General features: G+C 37.1%; 2 protein-coding genes across 3 annotated transcripts; one reads left to right on the forward strand and one right to left on the reverse strand.

Annotated features, from left to right (window-relative positions):
- The first annotated feature begins 497 nt into the window (after positions 1-497).
- LOC141908535 (uncharacterized) lies at positions 498-23,393 on the forward strand. The gene is made up of 8 exons (XM_074798630.1): positions 498-568; positions 13,992-15,291; positions 15,764-15,857; positions 19,646-19,795; positions 20,431-21,365; positions 21,489-21,624; positions 21,843-22,094; positions 22,203-23,393. The coding sequence occupies exons 1-8, from the start codon at positions 545-547 to the stop codon at positions 22,669-22,671; spliced, it is 3,360 nt and encodes a 1,119-aa protein (XP_074654731.1). The 5' UTR covers positions 498-544; the 3' UTR covers positions 22,672-23,393.
- Positions 23,394-24,204: 811 nt separating this feature from the next.
- On the reverse strand, positions 24,205-27,979 carry LOC141908769 (uncharacterized). Of its 2 annotated transcripts, XM_074798962.1 has the most exons (6): positions 27,799-27,979; positions 27,516-27,613; positions 26,180-26,249; positions 25,460-25,658; positions 25,137-25,252; positions 24,205-24,767 (listed from the first exon to the last, which is right to left on the reverse strand). In XM_074798962.1, the coding sequence occupies exons 3-6, from the start codon at positions 26,247-26,249 to the stop codon at positions 24,634-24,636; spliced, it is 519 nt and encodes a 172-aa protein (XP_074655063.1). In that variant the 5' UTR covers positions 27,516-27,613; positions 27,799-27,979; the 3' UTR covers positions 24,205-24,633. The 2 variants fall into 2 exon arrangements, with proteins under 2 accessions (XP_074655063.1, XP_074655062.1); XM_074798961.1 differs by lacking the exon at positions 27,516-27,613.
- Between the last annotated feature and the right edge of the window lie 21 nt (positions 27,980-28,000).

A 28,000-nucleotide genomic window follows, 5' to 3' on the forward strand; every position in this document is an offset into this window, starting at 1 on the left:
AATCGCAGGTTGATCCGATGAAAAGAAGTAGCGGAATTCTCATCGTGTAAACCACCTGTTCTGGGAGAATATATTATGTGTATTTTTTGAAATGAAGATACGGTCTCTCGATGCATCCAGGGTCGAGCAATCATAGAGAGACACAATTTAGTCACTAAATCAGAATCATGTCAGTGCGAAGGCGTTGCCTATGGTGACATCCTAAAAGGGTAATATCTTCGACTAATTCAGATGATTACTCCAAGATAATACGAACTGATATTTCAATACCATCTCCCTTAGTTATCACCTGCTATCTGACTGGATGGCTTTGGTAGGGATTATCTCTGCTCTTGGGATGGGTGTATTCTGGCCAATGTTTGAACAGGCTTTAGAAATTCTTTTGACAAGATTCATAAATCTGTGTCTTATGTTATCTTATCTTAGAGCTAGATTATAAGCGCTGTGTATATTAAAAACAAAGTTGATTGCCATTTGATCACAGTTGTACGAGCAAAATGTAGACACGAACAATGCCCGAAAACTGATTAAATCATGGAAGACGATGGATTCCATGGCAAAAACAGAGGTACGGAATTAAGTTATTTTGATAGTTGGTCGATGTGCTTGGTAACCGTCGAATTTGATATTATAATAATAAAATGATTAGTGATTAAACAGATAGTTGATCATTTTGGTGGCCATATGGCAACTAGCAGTTATCTAGCTGTCTACCTGTTAGTAACAGACAGTTAGAAGCCCGCAAATTACCCTCAATTTTTACACCCTCCATTCATAACTAATTATACGGCTCATTACATTCATAAATATTCCCCTTTGTCTAAGGCAATTACGCCTTTATTCCCTCGTTTAAACTAGGACAGTTTACTACCGTAGACGGTGCCACTTCATTGGTATAAGTGCGAGGTTGCCTGCTGTTCCGATGATTTCGGTGATTAGAAAATAGATGCCAAATAATTTGGGAACCGGTGAAAAGTATTATAATATAAGTAAGCATATGTCGAGGTCAAAACCACTGCTACTGTGGATACTGTAGGTCAGTTGAAGTTCGAATCAACACGTGGCTGATCTAGTCGTATATACGTGCGTTCCATCAGTGGATGCAGGTCACGCTTTTCTTGGATATTCTTGCGATGATTTTCAACATTGAAGTATTGAGGTGAGGCTTTTTTGTGTAATCATATCACCATGAAGGCAGGGATTTTTGTTTCTTTACAATTGTTTCTAAGTGGTTGGACACATTATGTGTACCGGACCAGGCTCGTATCAAGAGTTGTCAGGTTGTAGGTCTAGCCCTAGGTACTGTAAAAACGAGTATCTGTTTGCAAAAATGAAATGGTTTGTCCAGTACTATTTGGATCTGACACTTGTATTCAGCACCTTAATGTAATCATTGTCTTAAGAAAAGCATTTGAAATCTTAAGAGTATGTCACTCATATTATTAGGTCAAAGTTAGATTAGGGCAATCGAACAGTTATATCGTTGTGCATAAAATGGTGCTGGATGTTTATTTTCATCAGCAAATAACTCAGATTGACATGATCGCAAATTCAAAGTCTCTTCCAAGTACTCAATAGTTCTTGGATAGTTCTTCGTTTTTCCATTGAAACGTATATTTCAAAAATAGTCATTCATTGTTTCAAAGTCATGTTTTCTAGTCAGCTGTCACTTCATATTCCACCATAGACAGTTGGCCTATAAAAAATCGCAGACGTGCCATAAAAACTCCCAAGCTTTTTTAATGAACCTGGCGTTTTATAATACCCCTTTTGTGATCAGATTCACGAATACAAGACTACATATATTGCAGGTTTGTGGGGATTCAAAAGGGAAGTTTCAGTTCGATTGACAGGAAACTGGTATAATAATTATTGCATGGTTGGATTGAGCTAATTGCTATGTATTGAACAAACAATAAATGGCAAGTTGAAATCTGTGAAATGTTCTAAATCCTTGATTCAATCAAATTTTCACGAATGTAATCCCTAAATTGCATGTTTTAAGGTATCAGTTCACAGATTTTAGATCAAATTATCGAATAATTTGTAAGTTTGAAATAACCTGCGTAGATAGCATATATGATAATACAATGCTTCTTTCATTTGACCTCTGATTGCTTTCTGAGGCCTTTACACAAATCTACATTGCGAATGCAACTTAGTAAATAGGTTTCATAAATGATACAATCCCTCCTTTGTTTCTGAAAAATCCCTCGAACTTCTAATTCAGTTAAATCATATTCAATTTTAAGTTCGGATTTCAATTTCCCATCGAAAATTTAAACCATCTCAGAAGTGGAGATGTTATATCACTACACCATCTTGAGTAGCCCATTAAGATTTAGTGTTCACAGTTCGAGTGTTATTCTTCACAAATTATGGGCAGGTGAATTGTGGAAACTTCATGAACGATATGCTTACATGGGAAGGGCTTCTGTGTTTTTAGTGAAAGAATTATTATTATGATTGTCAAGTCCATGAGTTTATACAGAGACTGATGCTTCTGCAGATAAGGCAATAATTTCAATAATATCCTAAGGCAGTTTACATATGCAACCCGCAGTTGCTAGCATCATTTTCACCTATATATGGAAAGATGATGCTCAAGTGGGGTAATCATATTTTTATGATAAGGTCGAACAGGTATAACTTGCCACTGAGGTGAATGAGTATGTCCTGTGGCATGGTTGTACTGTTGCAAAATTGGATCTTATAATATTTTCTGTTATATTTATTAATATCTCTTGAAGAAAAAAAAAGCTATACTTTTTTCAGTCGAATGGTATGATATAAGCTTTCAATTATGTACAGTAAATGAAAATGAGCTCAATTGGTAGAGTTATTAAGTTTTATTCCATTTTCTACATATTCCAAATTAGGACGTTTATATCAACCTGGGGAATTTCATGAGTTAAATCCTGACATGACAGATCTTTCTAGAAATCTAGCAAATGATCGCTCGACATGATAACAAACCGCAAACATATTCTCACGGGATTGAGTAGGGGATTGAGTAGGGGATCCACGGAGATTATCTAGATTGTTACCTACTTCAGTTGGTTGAATAATCTGGTTTATAAATTACTCCACACTTTGAAGAGGCTCAGTGTTATCCATCTCATCTGCCAGCAGGTTCTGCCCCTCTGATCTCGAGTCTTTTGTGCGAATTAGTTCAGTTATCCAATTACGCTATTCAAAGCTATTCTACTAAGTTTTAATTTGTTAAAATAGATTTTGAATCGAGTGGTGTAAAGTTTTTTGCCCCCCTGACCAGGCTAACGATTCATCGAGCTTGTGGCCTCTTTTATTTGTTACCTAACTGTTGATAGTATCTTACAAACAGCCCCACCCATCTTTTTCCTGAATGACCAGCTAAGCTCCTTCTAGTCAGGAGCAAGTTGCTGTGGAAACTTTGAGCTATGAGTTCACGTTTTCAGTTATTTACTCAAAAGATAATTCATACAATTGGCAGACATAATAATGACTGTAGTGAAATTCTTCAGTTGAATGAAAATCTCCTAAAGTTGTTTAACCTTCTTTTGTTAAACAGTAGACTATTTATTGATAGATTAACAGATTATTCAGCAATGAATTTGAGCAAATCATTCTAATGAAAAGTTCTCTGCGTTCTGATTTATCATGTAATTCATTAATAAGAAAATAAGTCGAGGAAAGCAATTCTGGAAATATAGGGTAGGAATATTTAGTTAAAGATTATTTTGTTGTTGTCCATTTTTGATTGGTATATTTCAAAACGTGTAGGCAGGCAAGGCATCTTTTCTTTAACAAAAACGAATTATGAATGCATCATTTATTAGAATGACTTATTAGTTTATATTATTAGTTTCACTCTATCAATCATCCCTTCAGGTATAGGCCTAATGAGTAACTGATAATTAGCAGGCTTGGTATAGCTCCAGGCATTTCTTATTGAATACTGAGATATTTTCATGTTCTTGTGTACAAAATATTTTCATTTGACAATCAGAACGTATTGTTCTTAGTTCAAAAACCCATGTTCTTGTGTAATAAACATGGTCGCTCATAGTATGGATTCCTTTTTCTTTTTCAATTAGATGGGTTGTTATTGAAAATACATAGAACAACAAATCATTGACATTGATTATTCGTGTTTGTCAGTGGTGTATATCTACTAATCACATCTTTTCATTCCTGTCAATTTGTTGGGGCAAGAAAATGTAAAATGATCATGTTTTCTGGTGTTAAACAAGTTGATTTACAATGTAAGATGATTAGATATTGTACATCGAATAAAAGGAATCGAATGATTCGAGCTATAAAAATGACAGCAGAGGTCTTGTCTTGTTACATTTGAGGATCAGTTCCCGAGGATTTCACATGTTAGGTACTACAAAGTCTCGAGTCTCCGTTTTAAGGTAAATTGGCTTCCTACACTCTACTGTCATTTTTAAAGTCCCTTCATTTTTGTTTTCGTAGTGCATGGGCGTCAGTTCCTTACTTAGACAATCTTGGCTATTTCCATCACGTTTCTCGCATCGACGGAAATTAGATTTGATCTTTTTCTGACAACTTCGAACGAAGGCAATTTTCATGTCATTTCTAGTACCCTTATTCCATGCAGTGTCTTTTCTATGAAGTGTTATCTCATTCTCTTAGGCAGTAATTGATTGCCTGCGCGTGAAGGAGTCGAATTGGTAATTTCCATGTCACTCATTTTCATGTCACTTGGTTTCCTGTTATAACTTGTAGAACGTGTTTGGTATTTTAGTCTCAAGTGCATCAACTATTAAACACTTATCTCAAGAGGAGGGATTGGAATTGGAGGGGGCCTTTGACTTAAGATTTTGATTTAACTGTGTCCGGTGCGTCCAACCTTTAACTCTGAAATGACAGTCACATGGATTGAATAGGCAACTGTTTGGGGTCTTACAGTGATTGCGCTTAATTGCAGCACCAGGTATAAATTACCCTGTCTGCTATGATCGTCTGTTGTATTTTCCTGGCCTCAGACGAATAATTGATTGATTAGGTTAATTGGGTGATTAATCGTTTTGTGAGTGGACTGCAGGAATACAGCTCCGATCTGCTGAAAATATTTGAGAGTTTAAGTATAGAAATTTTTAAATCAAATGAAGTCTAATGAAGTAATTCATCAAATATTAAAACCGAACAGCCGTCGCTACGAGATAAACCAAATACTGTCCACTCAAAGTTCACTCGGGGACAGGAAGTTTGGGTTTTCTTGAGTTTTGACTTATGATTTAAGAATATTCGTCCCCAATTAATGAATTATGTGGGAGCATTATATATCAAGTTAGTTTGACTATTGTCCGACGATTAAGGATGGCACCAGCAGGTAACATATTTGATAATTAAGTTTTAATGGGCCCCTATATCGCACGTGTGTGTTAGGTTTTCAAAGTGCATAGGGGTCATTTTCCATCTGTTGACATTGCCGTCGAAATAGTCGGAATCCAAATAGCTATAGAATCCCGGGCAGAATTATCTAGATGTTGTCATAATTTTTGATGTTACATCTACGTTTTGCTAGATGGTTTGAAATGATGCCTGTAGTTTAAGCAGGTGTTCGGGTGTCATCGCGTTCTGCATTCGCGGCGTGTCACTTGTCAACAGATTTCGACGATTTCCAGATATTAATTACATCCCAATACTTCTTAGCACAAGTTGATGAAGCGGCTCTCCGCTGAGAAAATCTCTTTGGGCTTGTTGAAACAGGAAGAAATACTTCCACTGCGTGCCACATACCAAAGTTTGCCAAATTACCTGTCTTGCTATTTGTCTGGCTGGTGTTTAATGGGCTAATTTCTCAGTTGGGCTTTGTTTTGAGCCCATTAACCCACCATGTCTTACTATGTTATAGTCGCCTCATAGAGAGTTCACACTTTGCGTCTCTCAGAAATGACCATTGGCCCTGCACATCCTATTGTTTGCTTTGTATACCTGTGAAGCGCTTACAAGGCCCCATCGAACCATATGCTTTCTTGAAGGCACATCCTATTGTCATCTCTGATACTTGCATAAATAATCAGATAACAAGTGTTGAAATTATTGAACCGACTTCAAGATGTGGCCATTTGAGCGAAGACCTCATCATGAGTAACATGCATCTCCAGCTCTTGGTCAAACTTTAAGTGTTTCTGTTGATTTGATAGTTCCTGATTTGAAAATCGCTCGCTGGACCTACGGTTTTATGACTGTTTAACAACTCGCCATATGTTAAGTTGGCGATTCTGTTGTCGTTGTCGTTGTTGTTAAAGTGATTCGAACTTTTGAAATGGAAGTAATGGAAATGGAAGGCATCGAGACTGTTTATACTGTCGATCACAGCGGTACATCTCGAATCGGAATCTATTGTGGGATTAGTGTCGTTAGGGTAAGTAGGATAAGTTAGACGGGATAAGATAGGTTTTTGCATGGGTATGCTTACATTCTGGGGACATTTTTAGATTACCATACCATATTTATAAGTATTCCATTCAATATGGAGGCAATTACCTTGACCATTTTTTCCTTGGCCATTTTTTTCCTACAATCGGCTAATATCTGGTATATTAATTTTATTCTGGCTTGATATTTCATGGATGACTTCATCGTTTGTCTAGCTTTTTCTAGCGGTTTCTAAACTCAATTTCCTTAATCTCATTTTCACTATAATGTCTTGTTTGCTATAGGGTCTATAGAGTTAGATCAAGTGGCCAATATAAAACATCCTTTGATCAATTTCTAAATCTTACTGAAATGCTACAGAGGCAAATATCTCCTGGGCCTGTGGGTCATCAATATTTGTGTGGATATGTGCATTGTTTTGTTGTCATTTTCAAGCATCCATGATTTCATTATCGCAAGGTGCACCTAAATTGCACAAAGTTATCAGGTTATTGTGGACAGTGTAAGAACTACACAGGTGCCCCAGGCTGGACGATCTCTATGCATATTTGATGATCTTATATATATATATATATATGTTCGTGAAATTATTGCCACTTTCTGACTAGTACGTCTAGACAATTTGACAGCTTTTTATTATAGAATATGTCATACATATTGATATAACAATGACAGTTGCATCAGTTGAGAATTAAGTCAACTAGATATTGATATTCCTTCTTCAATGTTACAATTTTTAGCTTTTCAGATTTTAATTCTATTCCATTATTAAGAAAAAGATAAATATGAATTTTGAATAGAAATGTGAACAGCAAGTTTTTTGGCGTTTCATTACCCAACTCTGGCCAGGCCCATAAGTTCTTAGTTTCGCTACAGAACTAAGAGTCATAGACTGGTCTTGAGTGCGCCCTGTTGCTTAAGATGTTTTTAGTGTGATAAATAAAAGAGTTTTGAAATGTTTGTATAAGAAAACAACTTTTCAAAAGTCTCTTTTAGAAGTTTGAAAATGTGAATTGGCCTTTTCGTGACGTAGATGCTTTAACTTAAATGCCTTAGAAACCAGGGGCGTCATCAGTTTTACAACCTCCAAAAATTGAAAATCTCAGCTCAATTCAGGAAATCGGAATTAGTAAAGCAGGAAATTGCTTCCTTGTTCTGTGAATTAAGAGTTGACACTTGTAAGTTATATTGTAAATCAAGAGCTACAGGATGGAGTAAAGGATAATTTCTGTGAAACTCATTTCGGCCTCGGGCAACACAACATAGAGGACCTCCTAACATTAGAATCCCTTGAGTAAACGGAACGAACATCAATAACTGAATCAGGTGTAAAACACCTAAAATAAGAGACACAGGTCTTGATGTTGTTACCATGCACGAGAATGTAGAACATGATTTAGCTTCCTTATCCTCTATTCTATAAATAAAAACTTCCACTCCTGGAAGATTATAGAAAATGGAATTCATCCCTTTTTGATACAAATGTATTTTAGGTTATGGAACCATATTTGATATGATGGAAAAAAATGCTATATTAAGATTCAACCTATTCTAGTGAAAATCACAGTATCATAGTTTAGTAGTGGCTGATACCATAAATTGATTATCATATTTTTTGATCAAGCCAAAGACTAGAGGAAAGAAACTTAGCTATCGTATGTTGAGAACTGATTGAGATTTCAGTGTCACATTAAAATGGTTATTTTGTTTTCCGTTAGATTATAATGAAAGTTTTTGTGCAAAGAAATATGTTTTATGTGAAAAAATGCCAAGGCCATGTAAAGAATCTGAAAATTTTCCCTGGCAACCATTTCACTTGCAATTTTCATTGAACTGTTGTGAAAAATCTATCAAAGATTTGAATTGGTACAAATAGAGCGTATTGTCATCGAAAGTGATACGAAGGAAATTAGGTATTAACACTGAATGAGAGGCATTATCCTTCATGGGTTTCAATTCATAGGTCCATAAGATAAATAGTGTTTGAAACCGTTCATGTGTAAGATTAATGAACACAGGATTAACGGGCTACTAATCCTCGGGTTAATCCTGTCGTACACTGGTTTTACATCACATTCAGAGAATCAAATTGGTCCTAATATTTTCTTTCAATTTGCGATTGAGATTAAGAAAGTGTAAAAAATAATACCGAAGGCAATGGATTCTTTTTCGCGTTTCTTGACCTTCCAGTTGAAGCAGCTCAGTTCATATCTCATTTTCACTTTTGCTTTACGATTATAAAAGATGAACACAAAAAAATACAATTGTTTCATTAACAAAGTTAAAGCATTGATATGTACATGAATTTTCCACATAATATTCCCTTCAAAAAGCCATACTACTGCACTGTAGTATATAGACAGTATCTTTGATATTCTGGTTCTATTGATCAGCTTAATTGATAATGCTAATTAGTTAAGTGCATTTAGCAAATTAGTCAATTAGCAGGCTAGTCTATCAGACATTGGGTGTGTTGAAATGCTGACAAATTTATGCTTTGTAAGGATGATAAATGTTTGTAAACTTTTGACCAACATTTATTTAGTAAATATTGAATTTTCGTAATACGCATATTTTGCCAATTTATCAATTTATCCTAGGAAAATAGTGCTGTATTTTACGATGAAATCATGAAGTACTATTGCAGGGTTGATTAGTTAGGTTGTTAATTAGTCCGGGTCCATCATTAGTTAAGAGACTGGCTAATTACTTAGGGCTTGTATTACATCTAGACATATTTTACTGCCAGTCCAGTTATAGTCTACATTACTGAACAATGCATTTCTTAATTTGATTAAATTAATCAACAATACGCTGATAAACTTGTCTATCAAGAAATGACTGAAATTCGCTAATTACGGTAATTTTAAACGAAGCAATTAGGACAGACCAGGTAACTGTTCATCTTTCTGTCTGGACAGTTAGTAGGGTGAAAAAACCGGTGGCCAGTGTCTGAAGTGGTCAGACATAGCTCTGAAATTTCACACGAAAGTCGTTAGATTCCATTGAATTCATTGTCGGGTCGAAGAACTTGGCTAAGTTACAATGGCAGGAGGGTATATAACTGTAAGACCGAGGGCTGTTTCGTGTAATCTACTCCGTGTCACGGTCACGTCATCATCTACGTCTTCAAGGATTCTCTGTCATCAAAACAGATATACTCAGATATACAAAGTCATCATCATTCTGTTATTACTTATAAGGAATTTAATAAGGACTCGTCATTCAAATCGTTCAAACGCGTTCCTCTGCGACGAGAAATGATACTTCCGCTGCTGTTGTTGTGAGTATGAATTCAGCAACTATTCTTAGTTAACGATATCTTGTCATTTTCAGATTCTCCCTAAAGCGAAGATACTTAGTTTATTTACGCTGAATATCTATGCCATTTCATGCTAAACTATTTTCCACTTGGTTGCTACTATTTTTGTCGTAATATTTCCAAAAGTCTTTCATGTGGTAGGCAATTATTCAATACATTCTAAGCAGCTCGGATAATAATAGGGGCGATATTTTAGCAGCCCATTATGGCTATAATTGCTGTGATTTGTATTAATAATTTCTCAATGTTTTGGCATAACTTTTCTAGCTCGAGGGTAAATCATGTCTCCATGCGATATTTTTCCCACTTCTTTTCATCAGTAGATCAATTATTGCGAAATAAAGGTTATGCCTGACTGAAATGATTTCGTTTCACCTCAGCACACTTTTTAGCAAGTTAGATGTGTAGTCATGAGAACTTTTTAGTTTATTTTGAGGACATTCAATTACCAATACCTGCCACACTGATATAACGAGAAAGATGGAGTCCGAAAAGTTTCCTTTAAGCTAATAATTTGTTGATTTGACATTTCATCTATAACCTAATACAGTAATTATTGATCAATAACATATTAGCTTTAAAGAATCTTTTTGGACTTCATTTTTCTTGTTATATCAGTGTTGAATGTGCCTTATAAAAAATGTATGCTTGAGAATTAAGGGGCTGTAAATCTTTTTTTAGTTATCGGTGTAGAATTTTCCCATTTTATTTTAAATGAAAATTTTAATCAATTCGTTGTATCGAATTAGTGTTTATATAGGTAAACGTATTTAGTATCATAGTGGCAGACACCGAGTAAATTAGGCGTCTCACTTAGATAACTGTCACAGTCGCTTGTGATTATTACAGTACATTCATAACTGTAATGAACTAGTAATAAAGTTATTTATTCAAAAACCAACAACTGAACTTATCCCCTATAGAACTTGAACCCGGTGCTGACAGAAATCTATTTTAAAAAAGGCTTACTGAAAATCGTTTTAATGATTGTGGATTTCGACTAACATAGATTCTAGTTCTTCTCTAAAAGAAAAGTCTTCTCTAAAAGAAATATTCTAATTTCATCTGAAAATTAACTTTCGTTTGGATGAAGTGAAATCACTTGACACATTATCAGGCCTCCTCTTTCTAAAGTCCTTTTGAAATGATAGTTTACGGGTAGTTAGTTTGGCATAGAAACCTTTGATTAATAGACAGTTTAGCTTTGGGGTATTTTTCCTGGGCAAAGATGGAAGCTTTTTGAGGCTACCAACCTGTTGAGTGTTTAATCATTAATAAACATGATGACTTAGGCTTGTTCTCGTGTTTGTACAGCAACTTAAAACCCAATTGCATGGTTTTCATTAGCCGTATTTGTACAAGGTTAAATCCTAATGAATTACTCAGCTACCCTGATTTTCTATGACTTTTTTGTCTGGCGAGATGCTTTAAATTGTCGGTCGATGCGACGTTCTGGTCATAAGGCGAATGTCCAGCGAGCGAGTTCGACCGCTCGGCATCAGAAGTTTATAGCATCTAGAAACTTGAAAGCAGTCTTTTAAAGATATGATTATTTACGGAGAGATAGGTAAGAGAAATGAAAGTGTTTTTGCAGGATTCACCGTTCATCTTTTAAATTTCAATTGTTTGTATAAGACGTTCCTGAGAGTCTAGCGAGGGCTTGCAGTACCATTCATACGAAGGATTAACTTTAAGTACCGGTTGTTAATTAGCGTTTAACAAGTAGATTAGGTTAAAACCATTAATCAGATTGATAATTAGATTACCTAATTCGGTTATGCTGAAAAGTTAGTTCAATAAACGGAGGGAATTGATTTGTTATGAAAGTGAAACGTTTTACCGATATATAGAATACTAGAATACTAGGGAATATCGGGTGAACTCCCAGTAATCCGTCAAGTTCGTTTTACCGCTGCCTGCGTTTTGTCTGCGAAGCAGTTGCTACGGTTACGCGGCAAATGAAGCACCGGTGGAGAGTAACAATGCTATGATGGATGTAAACCGTGGCAAAACGGATAAGGTACTCTAGATATTTTTACTAGCCTTGAGATTCGTGTTCGGTGGTGACTGTTTTCTTTATGTATGGTAGTTATTTCAGTTGATTTCTAAGAAATTCATTTTTTTTCAAAGATTTTACTAACATTACGATAGATTATAAAAAGGGCTCTAAGAAAAATATCTAAATATTTGTCATGTTCGTGTACGTACTCGAGTTTGAAAGAATTTTAGGCGGTTGATTACCAGTTTTCGGTCGTTTGCCTTCTCGATGAACCGGGATACAAGCGATCGATCGGTATTTTAACTGGATCCGTGATTGGTTATTGATTATTGTTTTGATTGATGAAATGCTGAGTGAGTGTTACCAGCGCAGTCAGAGATAAACTGTAATCGGAAAATGATTAGCGCATAAAAAAGATTCCAAGGTTACTCCATGTATAAGCGCGATTCCCGTACATGTGTCCTCATATTTCAATCACAGCCTCATATTTCTATAACTGCCTGTATATAAATCTTCGGAATATTTTTTTTGTCCGATGTTCGAACGGGATTATGATCATTTTTATGGCCGATTATATAACATCTCGATTTTCTAAATTCGTATTGTCTAAATTTTCTGGCTGCTTGCACCTATTCTCTCGATGCGCTCATAATACATCGAGAAAAGGGATATCATATCTTACTATTAGTGCTAACTGTTTTTTAATTGGTCGGCTCCCACTGTCATAAATGCATGGTAACTTAGAGTGGGTGTTCTGTCTTTAATTCACCTGTCCTAGTCAGTTCATCCAACAATGGCTCTATGGTATCATTAGGCGCAATCAATTAAACTCATATCATTACTTCCTTGAGGGGTTCAACGAATATGTATATATATATATTTATTATATGATTGCTCATAACATATCTTTCCCTTATTTCGAAAATGATATTTCGAGTGGCAGTAGTGTCCTCGTCTGACTCAGTTATGGATATGGTTCGGACTAACTAGTAAGTTATTTTCATACAGTTTTGATCAATGATTATGTATAAGGATAACTGTAATCACATTAGTAATATATATGAAGGAAATGAGGAATGATTATTTCCTTCAAAACTTGTAAAACTTGTAAAAATGTCATGGCTAAAACGTGATCGGGCTGGACATGGCGTGCCTTGTTTTTCTACTGTTTATTTTATACTGGCTTACTTTTACTTGATAATCACTTCGTTCAATATTTCACTGTATACTGCCTTTTGCAGGCAAAACAACACAAATTTCTGTCAGTAGGATATTTTCGGGATTGACCAGACAAGCTAATGCATTGATTTTATGTTTATTCCAACTTGATTATTTCTAGGCTCTTAAAGCTGGATGCACGTTCTTTCCAAATTATTCTTTGTTTATCCTGATTACTTCATGATTTTAATTGACTAGTTTAATCGCACTTTGTTGTTTTGAACAAGTACTGTTATAGTGAAATATGATAACTCTTTCTGGCTGGTAATAATTATGGGAGTATAAAGTGTGATACATAGTTACATATCGCACCTGTCTTTATTTATTATCGTGCTGTATATTATTTGTATCAAAGTAATTAAAACAGAATTCAAGTTTTTAGTAACTGTTTTCATAATGTAGAAACAAAAGCTCTGCTCGCTAATGCCAAAACGCATCATTTCATTAACTTAGTTAGGAATTAACAAACTTTTCTGACCAGCGAAAATAAATGGTGCTAATAATATATCAGTCACAGATTTCACAGCCAGTCCTGCGATTGTTTTTAAGCAGCAAGGACATGTTCATTCCGTCTTCAGTGCTGATTGCAATTAAACCAACCACTATTGGATAATTATGCGAATGTTTACAAACATTTGCATTCTGGGGATATTCAAAATACCTTTTCTAATCCGTTCTACAGATTGCTGAACACTGGCTTAATTAAAGCTGTGTGTGGAATTATTAGTGTCTATAGCCAGTGTAGTGGGCAGTGTTTTGATATGGACAGTTCGGCCGCTACGTGAACTATAAACTTTTCTATCTTCTACCTGGCGTGTTGGTTTTAACATATTTTGCCTAGTATCTGCGAGGTTTTATTCTCAAAATGATTACTATATCGGAGTATGACGAGGTGGTCAGTATTTCTTGGTCATAGGATTTTTTATCAGGATTTTGAGTGTGTGGTATATGCAGAATTTCTGCTCAGACGACTAGAACTCCGACCAAAATTGGACCTCTCTCTCAGTTCTGAATTGATACATTAACATATCACTAATTATGTTGTATTTTTGTGTTTTTCAGATATCTCATGACAGTTCATTTTACCGCAGTGAACAGCTGGATAACGGCGACCTAAGTTCGATCGTCGAATATCCTCGTTTATCGTCTCCGTTCTTCGCCGAAATTCGCCGACGTTTTCCGCACGTTTTCAAACAAGTATCCGATACTGCGTCGTCGTCGGTAAACGAAGTATCTTCTGATACATTCACGAACTTCTTCGAACGCGCGAAATCGTCGGATACCACCGCATCGTCGTCGCTTCGACGTTATAGATCTTTAGAAAATTTCAGTGCGTCGGATTTGTTCGATAACGCTGAAACAATGGGTTACAAGAAGACCGTCAAACCGAGCAGGGAATCTCAACGACAGCCGTCGACTTTGCTGAAAATGGACTCGGCGCTTTCGTTGAAAGAACGCCTGCGTCACAATCAGGAACTGATGAAAAAACTGCTCGAAGAGGAATCGCCGTTTCGCAACCGCGGGAACGGAAAAACGATCAGCGGCCCGCTTCAGGTGCCCGACTCCCCTGAACGCGACGACGAAGTCAAATACGGCACGCTCGATAAGATCGTCGGACTGAAATACATGACGCGCAATCGAAGCGACGGCTTCTTCGCGTACAACGAAACAAAAGACTGTGCTATGATCATGCCGCCGTCGGGAACCCGGGTCGAGACGCCGGAAATTTCTGAACATTGCGAAACTGCCGTCGAGGACACGCCGAAAACGGCGCCGCCCATCGACTGGTACAAACGTCCGTCGAGTACTCAACGACCTCGTATGGGGCTCGCGATTACGCCGCGTAGTATGCATAGGGGGCGCCGTGACAAGCGACCGGCGTCGCTGCCCGGCGGCATTCTGAAATCTCAAAACGAATTCTGTGATAGTGACTCGAATAAAGAAAACGATATTCCATTCGGTGACGTTAAGATGGCGCTGAATTACGAGAAGGAAAGCGATTCGTCGACGTCCAGCGCGAAGTCGCTGTCGAACGTGCAATGCAGTCGTCGACGTCGGTCGTTGTGTACGCCGCGCGAATACTCCGCGCACGACTCGGACTTTCAGAACTTCGACTCGATCGAAATCGAAATGCTCGACTTGTCATCGTTGGAGAGCGAGCGACGCGATAAACTATCCCGCGATCAGGTCGTGCCCGATCTCGGCTCGACGGACGAGCGTAGCCTGTTGTTCGCGCTCGGTCAGGATTTGCTGGCGTCCAGCGATAGTGATGAAACTGCCTCCTCCGACGGTAGCTACGACAACAACGAACAATCGGTGAAAGCTAACGATTCTACCTTGAAAAATTCATCGATTCTCAAAGGTAAGAATATAAACTCCGCTCCGATAGTTACGGAGCTGCTCCGTGTTGATTTATGCAAATTACGATATGTTTTTTCTCGTCGATGGTTCGTATCAAATGGGGAATTTTCGTGACGTTATTACACATGACTGAAGCAGTTACCAATAGCAACTAATGAACATAATAGGGGCAATTAAGTCGCACAAAGGACTTCATCCACTGTATATCTATCGCATTCACTTGTTTTAGTACTTCAGTTCCCTATTACCATAAATTTTGAAATAACACTTGATACAAGTGAAAGGTATATCTACAGATACGTGTAAATATGTCATGTGTTGCTCTAATAACCTACAAATTATCAAAACTCGAATAAAAAAAAAAATTCCATTAGACTAGGTCTGCAACTTCAAATACTTAGAATTTAATCTACATTATTTAGGGAAAAAATTTGTTTCTAAATATGAAAATATAATCTTTCTATATTTTACAGATTCAGATGTTGATTCAGGGATCGCGCAGACTCCTCAGGAATCGTCCTCGTCCAACGAAGGTGCTGAATCTCGAAGCCTCACTAGATATTTACAGTAAGTGTGACACCATCTTCGCTCTTTTGAAATTAACGCGCTGCTTGTGCTGCCACATCTATGCAAATCTAGGAACTACGATACCAAAATTAATGACGATCTTCTCCAGTAGATGGCGACAAAATGTTTGTTTGGCACTGACATATGGCATGAATGCTTGTATTGTTAGAGGCTATGGGGTGTATCTATTATTGTTTGACAATTTGATTGGGACATCAGTGTCACTAATAGTCCTTCATTCTGGGCATCTAGTTTCAATAAAGTGTGCCACCCCCACTTCAGAAATTTAAACAATTTTAAATAATTCAGATTTTAATTAGTATCATAAAACTGGATTAAGATTTTCCAGTCAATTTCAGCAATAGAATAGAGAAAATTCAAAAAATCAGATCATTTCAGATCAGATCATTTTTCACAAATAATTCCTCATATATTATTGATATGCTCATCTTGTGATAAACTCAGGGCATTTGCTGACATGAAAAAACCAATCTACAGTTTAGCAATTATAATAGTTATTAACAGTTATTGAGTTGGATTAAGGCAGCACATTGCATTTGTTTGTGGCATTTGAGCAGTTATGAAAACAATTAGGCATTATACAACAGTGATTATAGCAATAAATAGTTGATCAGTTATGTTCATTGGTTACAACTCTGCTGGATTTGAATCTAACAATAAAACCAAAGACAGAAATAGGTGCTAAGGAAGAAAAGGCTTAATCCACCCAGCCGTTTATTTGTAAAGGAAGGTAATTTTCGTGATTTTGAATAACAGATTTCGTTTTAGCTTTTGTTATTGTATGTAAAAGTACTTCTGTAGCTATTTCTATTGAAAGTTTAGTTCAGATACATTTGCTTATTCCAATATTTTTGGATCGATAAAGTTGGTTTTTGCTAGAAAGGTCAGGTGAAAATAGGGAGCATTTTAGTCAAAATAACTGCAGGGCACTAGTATGGACCACTGATTTCACACCTGTCCACAAATTTTGGGTTCTCTCAGGGTCCTCACTCCATCCTCACTTCATGACAAAGTAAGGCACAAGCCACAAGCAGAAGAGCATCACGCCAAGAAAATAAACCAGCAATTATGCATAAGTAAGTTTTCAACTTAAATCCGCTATAGGCAGTGTACCTTATCTCAAAAAAATTTCTTAGGGAAAATATCTGCACGCTTTTCTCATTGGTTAGTTTAAAGTAGATGCTTCTTTTTGAATTTTTTGCTTTTAAAAATCCAGTTATCAAGAGACGCTATACAAACAAACTTGTGCGTTCTAGTTACGAATAAAGCAAGAGGAAGTGATCTCTTCATGAGACTTGTTTTTCGACGCACAAGAGCTTTAAAAAATTGGTTCAATAGAAATAGTAACTACATTATATGAGAAAACCAGCGCCTATAGCAGCTAACTATACCATCTCGCACACAGTCAGGTGTCTAGTAAAATGAGAGATCTGAAGCTTTAGAACGATGGATAATATTTCCTACGTAATTATCAGATCATATTTTCATGAGAGTTGAAAGAATGGATTCGGTGTGACAATCACGAGGGCAATTATAGCATTTAGTAACATATATTGTATCTACAGAGGTCTTTATAATCACACATAGCAACAAATATTGAAGATGCTATCTCAAAGAGTCTGAATTGGATATAGATGTATAATTAAGGGATGAAATATGATAGATAGATAACTAGATAACTTGTATCATTGTTTGTAAAACTTAGAGGTATCTCCTTGTGCCCGTGCTTGGAGACTGAATTTGACGAAATTCAAGTGTGATTCATCTAGGTACAGGATGACTCATTTGCCATTTGAATGGAAGCATCCTCTTCAAAAATTAGTTGACAAAATTAGCACCATAGTACGCCCTGATTGATTCAATTTTTTTGAAAAGATTGAAGTAAAGTGGCATGTTCAGATCAGAATTATTAGTGTCAAGTTGTGCTTACTGTGTCAAAACCGTATCGGGATGTATATACATAGCTTTAATAATTTAGAAATTTCTGAGGGCTTAAATGAATAGATAGCTATTGGGATGGATACCATGGTATGTAAAATTTGTTAGGACCTTGAGAGTGTGTTCCCACTATGGACACGTGTTTGAATTTTCAAATTTCAACTGGTATCGCCATTTTGAATTCCATTTGCTTTTGTGCCCATTCAAAAAATCATCAGGTGGACTTGTGCGCGGCAACTGGGTTAGTGAATGTGCATACATTTCATCTTTTGTCATTTCAAACGAGTTTTGGGACCTCATATTTTCTATATGCGGGCAACATCAATATTAGGAGCGCTAGTGAGAAAGAATTGTCCCATTTTCAATGAATAATTGGTGCAATTCGAAAGCAATATCTATCACAATATTATTGTCGGGAGTTCCTTGCACAATCGGAGAATGCGTTATCAGGCAATCAGCTGTATAGAGGGCAGGTCATTAGCATAAACTGATTGGGCTAATCGAAAGCACGGGAGGGAAGTTTGAATACGAACCGCGGTCGTCAGCAGCGGAATTCCTAACCTATAGCTGGTTATTCATAAAGCGAGGGAAAGTTTCCGGGATTCATAATAAGTGCCACTTATTTGAGATTTGAGAGTCTGACCCGTTAATTGTGTGTCAAGCTCAGCAGCTGTTTTGACAAACCGCATAGGAGGTTTAGGAAGTTTAATAGCACATCCGCCTGTCTGATATATATTTGCGACTTGAAAAAATGATGAACGCTAGACTAGTACGGGAGCCTAGGTAAGTGACGGGTATTCTAAGATAGATCTGAAATCTTTTTGATTATAGTATTTAATAGTGGATAATTGATGATGTAAAGTTAGGATTATGTATTATGAAACATTATTAAAGATTAGAGATTACTTATTTACAGGCTTAAGTAATTTTTCAGAGGGATTTATCTGAGAGTAGGTTGGAAACTGTAATTCAAACAGTCATATTATGTGATCAATGAAGATTCTATTGTTTATTGTATTAATTAACATTGATTAACAATGAGCATTATGTCTCTCATGCTGTTTCAATAATCCATATACTCAAGTCTCCCATGAAGTGTATTGTCTTTCTGCATGGCACCTTTATGTTGTTGGGCTGTGGGGAGACATATTAAAAGGTGATTACTTGCGGGGCACAGGGGGCCATCTGCTTCATAGATCGGTTTATAAACACGACTTGACATGTATGATTATCACTAATGTCACCAGTCTCTGAGCAGTTTACATCCGAGAAGGAACTTTTTTCGAAAGATTCAACTTGTTGTTAGATTGCGCAAATTCAAGGACTAATAGGAGCATAGTTTAATTGTGCGAATGTTTGCCGATTTTATTGGGATACACAAAATAGATCGAGTTTAGGAGCCTCATGAGCCACATACATCAACTGATTCTTGTATGGATTGTTTGATCAGTTGGACTTCCATTTCAAAAGTCATCAATGTCATGTTTAACTGTAGCCCTTTAGAAACATCTAACAACATTGCTCGGTGAATACATTCGCCTTATCGATTCATTTTGGGTCAAGCAATCGAGGTTGGAGTACCTGGAAAATTCGTGAGACTTGAGGAAGGGCAATATATCAGGGACATTGAAATGAAGTGGTATGAATTAGGTAGTGATAATTTTGTCTTAGTTGTGGCGAGTCCAAGCGCAATGATACGTAGGGAAAGCAAAGTAAAATTGCCTGATTCTGTCGAAGAAAGGTTTGTCATCATCTTGTTCATTTCAGGTAAAATTTTAATCATTTTCCATATTTCATGCTATAATTTTATGTTTCCTTATATTCTTCAGGTCGTCTAAACGAGCCCCGACCCCGAATACCCTAGAATATTTAAGAGGAGCTCAAATGAAGCGACGTCAACCCGTCGACTGTTCCGGTAAAAAGGGACCTCTGAAAGCCGATCATAGTTTGAAACCACTCAGCGGACCGAACAGCCAACGGTAAGTTTGTTTTAACCTCCGGCGAATTTCGAATTTGAAATTGAATCGCATTGTAGTTGATGATAGATTTGGAATCGACTTCGAGAAATTACGTAATAAAATTTTTACGACTCTGTTTATAGCGACAGAATCTTGAAAAATCCATTAAACTTCATGATTGCGGGTGTTACATTACGGTTAACAATGCGCACAATTCAAACTGCTTTTAACTTGTTGCAATCGTAGTGCAACGACTGAATTCCTCTATTAATGACACGTGGCTTGAATGCCGAGATACAATCTACTACAAGCCACATCTGTCTTTATGCTGCCGATTGTTGTTCATTCAAATTAGCAACTTTGAATAAGATATTCCCAAAATCTACAACAATCTACTGAATAAGAAGTCCCAAAATCTACAACAAATTTGTAATTTTTCTTACTGAACTTATCTAGCTACTCTGTTGACCAAATAAACAGCTGAAATATAATTTATGCGTTCTGTTCTCATTCTAATGTTGAACCATAAAAAAATCCACACAAGCGACCTGCCAAATATGACGGGCACTAAGCTTTGCTAGAAGTGGCATGGTTTAATCAGCTTCTTCCTTCCATAGAATTGATGTATAATCGTATTTTTTGTTTGTATTTTGCAGGCCAGTTTCCGTGGACGCCGAAGTAGCTAAGTGGAATTCACGCGGCGCTCGTCCGAAATTCTATCCGTCGCTCGACAAAGAAAATCAACCGCAATTACGCTCGAAACGGCGCGACTCTCCGTCCTCGCAACGCGTCCGATTCCAGGACGATAACTCCGATTCGTCGTGCAGCCAGAGATCGACGCCGGTCAGCTCCGATTCGGAGTCGAGTCGAAAATGTAAAACGCCTCGTTGTCTGGACGGCGGTGATAGTCGCGACAGCAAACGTTGTAAGATCGACGATATTCCGACGCAGGCCGAATTCGAGAACGGAATCGTGAAACATCGCGCGACGCCGGTTCTCGCGTTACCCACGCCGGACGTCGAGAAGAATCAATACGCCGAACAGTTACGACGTCAGTGGACGAAATTCGAGCGACAACAATCCGTTCAATCTCGACGCGGCAGCGATTGCGGCGCGAACTTCGAGAAGCGTTTAACGGCAGCCGATCGGTCGACGTCGGTTCCGTCCGCTTTGGATCGACGCATATCGTCGTGCGGTTACGTGAATCCGGTCACCGATAAACTGTTGAAAACGAAATTGAAACGCGCTCCGATGCCGCCGCGCGGGCCGATCGTCGCGGATCATAGCGTGGCCGTCAAAACGAGTTCCGAATCGGAGAATTATTCAACGGATGAACAGAACAATGAACGATCTAACGTAGACGATGAGAACGCAGATCAGAATGTATCCGAGCTGATAAGTGATTTCTCCGAGAAGTCTCACACATATTTACCGACAGGCGCGATAGACACTTATGCTTTGACCATGCCCAGTAATACGGCTGAGGCGCCCGCTAGTGGTAAACAAACCGAAGAAGAAAACACTACCCCAGTAGTCTCGAGTATCTCGCGTGAAAAGTCTGCCAGCGAAGAAAATATAAGCAACAAAACAAGTAAGATGAACACTTTTCTTTTGATAACTAAATCATTCTGATCATTATTGAAAGGAAACTCAACATTTGAAACTGTTATTATTACTTCGAAACTAATTTCTTTACTCTTTCTTGTATTTCCAGTTTGCAGTCCTCCACGTGTGCGGGCATCGTCCGTTAGTGAAGTGTCAACTCCGCAACAATGCATTATTAACAGAGATATCAGCGTGACTGAATTACCTTTCGATTCTCCCGATAGACGCACCTCTGGCTGTTTCAGGTATGTAGTGGAAAACTCGTTTTTAAAGGAATTCGAAATCATTCATGTCTTGACGGAAATTAGAAAGAAATACTAAAGTAGAATTATTTCATTCACTACTGGTTTTATACGCTACTGTATGATCCGGTAGTTCACTTCCTTATTGATCTGTTCATTACCTTACGAGATTTATATTCGGGATGATATTTTAAACCATGAATTTCAATCGTATTTTGCAGCAATTTACAGTCGACGAAGGGATTAAGCAGTTCTCGCACCTCGATCGGCGAGGCTATGGACAATATCAAATCGTCGGTGAAAAAGAAGTTCACGTCTCTACGCCGCGCGATGAGTGTCGACAGCATCGACCGTAAGAGCAAACAGAGCATCAAGTTCGAGGCAGATGGAAGCGTCAAGGTGAAAAAGGCGCCGTCCGTCACTTCGTTATTCAAGAAGAAGCACAAACGTGCCGGATCCGTTGACCCTAAGAGGTAAGCATTACGCCGAGTAACAATTAATTCAGTTCGATTGATTTAACTTGACTGCCTATTTTTTTGTCGAAAAAAAAAACTAAATATCATGTCGATTTTCTCTTGTAGACTGGAAGCTATGACTCAGGCTGTCTCTCAACAAGGAGCTATACAACACGCCGGATCGTACACATCGCTGAGCGATACGTTGTCCTATACTCCCGACGCGAAAACTACCAGCACCACGTCCGTCGATAATCCGCGTCATTTCCGACCGATCGGTACGCTGAAAGGACTCAATTCGGACGGCACGCAAATCGTCCAGCTACAGAAACCGCCTCACGGTCCGTTCGGTTTCTACGTGTCGCGCGGCAATGGAAAACTGAAAACTCACGTGTTCATTTCACGCATGAGCGACGGCTACCCGGAAAAATTCTTCGCCGGCCTACTGAGCATCGGCGACGAAATACTCGAGATCAACGGCAAACCGGCGAAGAAGATGTCCGTCGACGAAATCTACGACGTCATGGCGACGAACGATACCGTAATGCTGAAAACTCTACCGCTGATGTCTCGAGATTTATACACGAAGAAATAACTTTTATCGTGACTGAGAATATACGGGAATCTCATTGGTGCTTCAAATGACAGTTCGAAGAGTTTGAAACTCTTCTTCTCTGTATTTTATTTCTTTGTATGTATTTTAAACATTTATTGCGTCACAAAAGCCGAAAAAAACTTTCGATTACGAGGTATTCTGGCATAATTCGAATTGCTGGTTACGTGTGAATGTTGGGTTTGTGAATGTTGTTCGTTATGAATGAGTTTATAAGACTGTACTCTGTGCTATTCGATATAAATAGTCTTTCGTGTGAATGAAGATTAACCTGTACATATTGTAAATAGCAAGAATTTATCAGTATTCGCAGATAACGACTTCCAAAATCAAACGATTTGCATTTTAGCGGCTATAACGGCAAAAATTCAGTTTTTGAAAATAGTCACGCTAAATCATTATAACTAGAACGTTTCTTGTAAAGTTAATAGTTAACAAAGTTAATATTTTAGTGTAAATAGTGTAAATAGGTTATAGTGTACAGCTGTAAAACTTCAGGTGTGTGAAAAAACGATATTATTAATTTATTGTAGTGTAAATTAACAATGTTTGAAATTTAGTGAGAAATATTTGACAAAATTGTAGCAATAACCAGCATTTTCGATTATCTCCTTATGGCTTTCAATTGTTTTGCATCGTTGATGAGAATAGTAATACCGGTATTTTTTTTTAGTATGAAAATTTTTGTTGAATGTTCGGAAAATAACTTATTAATTTTTCGTTTCAAATTCTCATCTTTTCTGAATAATCAATCATAAGGAGATATAATAGGTTTTCAATAATTCAGTTCATCGAGTTAAAGTTAATAGCAATTCATTTTCTGTTCCAAAAATATGTAGAAATAACCAGCATTTTCGATTATCTCCTTATGGCTTTCAATTATTTTACATCTTCGATGAGAATAGTAATACCAGTATTTTATTTGTTTAGTATGAAAATTTTTAAAGAATTTTCCTAAAAATAACTTATTAATTTTTCGCTTCAAATTCTCATCTTTTCTGAATAATCAATCATCAGGAGATATTTATTTCAATTTTAAAAAAGTTTTCAATAATTTAGTTCATTGAGTTAAGAGCTTAATTTCCTAATTTAATAATACTAGAACCACTAAATTGTTATGCAATTAAAAGAATAGCCCCAATGGGTTCTTCGTTTACCAGACTACTCATTAATATAAGTTTATGAAAATATATATATATATATATATGCAATAAAATAATTGAAATCATCATATATCGAAATCTTGTCAAATTCCTAGTATATCTAAAGGTCTGTGCAGTCAGGACTTGACAGATGTCAAAATGCTGAATAGGGCTGGCCAAGGTTTGCACGCGATTTGGATGCTGAGACGATCAACAGGGGTGTCCTAGGTTCGAATCTAATAGATTACAAGAAGGCAACGATTTTAATGAACAGGGTGTCTCCGGTTCGAATCCAGTGCTGAATTTGCAGTGGTCCATCTCTGAGGAATTGATTAAAATGGGTTGTTAACAACAAACTATTGAAATACCATATGACTATATATTTTCCATTCGGATACATACATACAAAAATCAATCACAGAATTTAAAGAGACAATTAACTTCATAAATGAAAAATCACAGATTAATTTCAACAGTTAAACAAATTAAAGGATATTCTGGCTTAACATCTTTACCACTATTACAGGTAATGAACTTATCTGTTTAAGTGTATGGCCTCAGCATAGATGTTATAGAAATGCGTACATGTATAAACTTATAAAAACATGCAGTTCGGAAATATATATTTTACCATAGAAATGATATACACGGGCTATTATTCCACCAAACTTATCGCATGCTTTATCTATACATATATACAATTGCACCATTGAATACAATCCATCCATTTTGCAATACTGGACCACATCAGCACTTCAAAGACCATTCTCAGTTTCTGAGAGAAATGTTATCAGCCCAACATTCAAATCTCTTTAGGTTTTAGGCTACTGTAGCCAGTATTGCTTAATTTTTGAGTCCGCTCGGCTTCCCGTTCGGGAAAAAAGTCTATAAATGCTCTTTGTATCGCTGAAAATATGAAATATCCAATCGCGGACCCTGGAAAAATAAAAATACGCATTGTCAGAAGTAATTGCAATGAACAATTTCAGTGATGACTACATATCCAGCGGGTGCTGGAGACCTAGTTGATTATATCACTCGCGAGCATCTAAACTGAACACCATGCATTCAAATACCAGCGGTATTGATAATTGCTCTAACACGTGGTATATATACGGCACTAGCCGGTTATTAATGAAACGAGCCAGCCACAATTAAAACTAAGACTACAATTACACAGCTGTCGCCAACTGTAAACTGATGAAGATTGCAAATATTTAATCGTGTGGTGCAGGGTGGTCATATATATATTCCTCGTGTCAACTGACGATAAAGAAAGATTTCACCGGTTCGTATTCGGCTTACCTAGTACAATGCTGATAGCTATAGCCGCGTTATATGACATTATAGCCAACATAGCTAGGTATCCCATCAACAGCGTCAATACATTCACTAATGTTACAGCAATATGATAGTAAATCCTGGAAAAATACCAAAAAAATAGCTCTCAAGAAATGTATGCTGGTTTCAAAATACTAATAATAAACACTAGCAATATTGCTAACAAAGACAATAACATTTAGGTATTATTAATCTACTTGAAAAAACGTTTTTGACCGTAAACAGCACTTTTGAGTTAATGAATGTAAGGCCAGCGATTTGTCTATAAAAAGAAAAACAATTCTTACTTTCTGCGTTTAATATGATCGACGCTGGGTGGAATGATGAGAGGACGGAGTAGTTGAGAACGTTCGTTCACATTGTGTTCTGTTTTAGCGTATGTCAACGGGTTCAGGTCGGCTCTCATCTGCAGAAACGCCCGAAAAACTTTCAAAGCTTCCATCACAATTGCCAACGTAAAAAACACGGCGCACATCTTCATCAGATCTGTACGAATTGTGAATACCGGCATGAATGAATGGAATGAAATTTTCAACTGGATTGTTGATTTATGAAGATCAAGCCAGGGCCAAGATCTTTAGTTTTAAAATGATCCAAAGGTCATCTTGCAGGGACGGGTGCAAGCTATAAACCACTGTATTCCAGAATATAGTCAGAAAAATGTGACTAACATATTTTCTTGAAGTTACCTATAATCTTACAGATCTAAAATGCCGTAGATACAAGGAAAATGAGTTGCCTTTCAAAACTTGCTTTTGATGAGCTTCACCTTCAGCAGATCGTAAAGCAATAATTTCAAAAATATAGTCAAATCCTCCCACTGGCTCCGCCCCTGCTGGTTTTCTACCCTATTTCAACAACAGAAAACTAATCTCACGAGATATTAAGAGGGTATCGATATAAGACACTCTTGGTCACAGGTCTCGTTACCAGTAAATAACTGGCTTCATAGACCATTCTTTCAAAAGTTGTAAATCCAGAAATAACAAGCATCACATATTTCTTACCTCCAGTCGATGATGAATTCCATCCTTCAAATAAGAGATTGGTGACATTATCACCGATGTAGAAAGTCATCTGAAATTACAAAAACGTGCGTAACAAATTGCTGAAAAATTAGATCCGTTCGGGTAGAGAAACAACCATCCAAAAAGATATGTGACCTAACCTCGGCTTGAATTCAGCCAGCTGCACTGAAGCCTGAATGAACTAGAACTAATATATGAGCTCAAGCCGGTACCTAGTAATGATAGTCACGCGAACAGCTGTTTAGATGTTTCACATATCGACACACTTAAGGTTAAGCTTTCACATTACGATAGCTCTGTCGAAAACAATTTTATTCATTTATTCAATTTATACTCAAACCCTTTGCAAATACTTTCATGTAGGCATCAGAGGGACAACAAAGAATAACACAAAAATAGACCTGTTTAGACATGGACGTATAAACTAGATAATCATTATAGATCTAGGTCCAGTTCCACAGTTCTGAGTTAAGATTTGACCCTGGGTTAAAACACTGAAAATGAACTAACTTTAACTCAGAGTTAACTCTAACTCACAACTGTGGAACTGGGTCCTAGTTTATAAGTCCATGGTTTAAATAAATCAAGACCGAAGTTGGTAATGAGGGATATAGGCTATTCAGGCATACAAATAAACAATCCTGATCAGTTAAAATCCAGATTATGATCTAATCCAGATTATATTGACTGTCCATCATATAGATAAATGTATGTAAAATATGATATCTAAAAAAATAATCCAGATTTCTCATGAAACTAATTTATTCTATCGGCCCCCAAAGTATCCGAATTACACAGGTTATAATGTACACATACTATGGAAAAATACTAATGAATAGTGCACCAGAAATATTGTGACTCTCCATCATACGACAAAGTGATCCAATGAAAATTCTACATTTAACAAAACACAACCAGTCCTAATTGAACAAGTCCCACAAGAAGTCATTCGACTACCAACCAGTCCTCTCTAGGTAGGCCTACATATGCTGAGGTACATACGCCAATCTAGAGCTCACTTTCAAATCCCCTTCCCATTATTGTAGTATTATCATGAAGGTCTGCAATTAATTTAATACCTAATTGTTGGTGCTAAGCTTTTGTAATCGGATGGGCTTATATCAATGTGGATTAATATATTATCATACCAACGATTAGGTAACTAATAGTCTAGTACCTAGCCGTTGTTCCCAAACAACCGTTGTAGGGAACCCGTCACAACGACTGGTATTCAGACTAGGTAACTATATACTCTTACCTCTTACAGGCCTAACTAAATTCTATTGTACAGTGACTCGGTGTACTTCTTGCTTACCTACAACTTCAGTGCAGCGGATTTTGGTCTAATCCGGACAATATTTGCAGTCCATTTGTTCATTGATACACAAGAAAATTACTTTTGATCAGGATTTCCTGTAAACCAGATGAATTTTGTAGGTCTCAAATCATCCGAATTTTAACATAGGGCCTAATAAGCCAACAAGCAAGGATTCTACTGTGTGGGGGGTAGTCTAGTACCGTCGTTATTCAGACCTTGGAGTTGCGGGGATGTTCCCCGTGTGACCAGGTGACTGTGTATCAATTTCAAATTCACTTACATGCATCATTCTGGCATCTCAACATCAACATCCACGTTATCTATTTTCAATTGATTCACCGAGCCACCCTTCCTTTCACCACTTGCATGAATCAAACGTATACCCGATGATATTAAAGCAAGAAAACAGAGAAAAAATTTCTAAAATGTTCTAGATCTTTGACATCCGCCATTTTGCAGGGTCACATGACTCGCACTGGGAA

Source organism: Tubulanus polymorphus, chromosome 7 (assembly GCF_964204645.1).
Source record: "Tubulanus polymorphus chromosome 7, tnTubPoly1.2, whole genome shotgun sequence".
Taxonomy (NCBI): domain Eukaryota; kingdom Metazoa; phylum Nemertea; class Palaeonemertea; order Tubulaniformes; family Tubulanidae; genus Tubulanus; species Tubulanus polymorphus.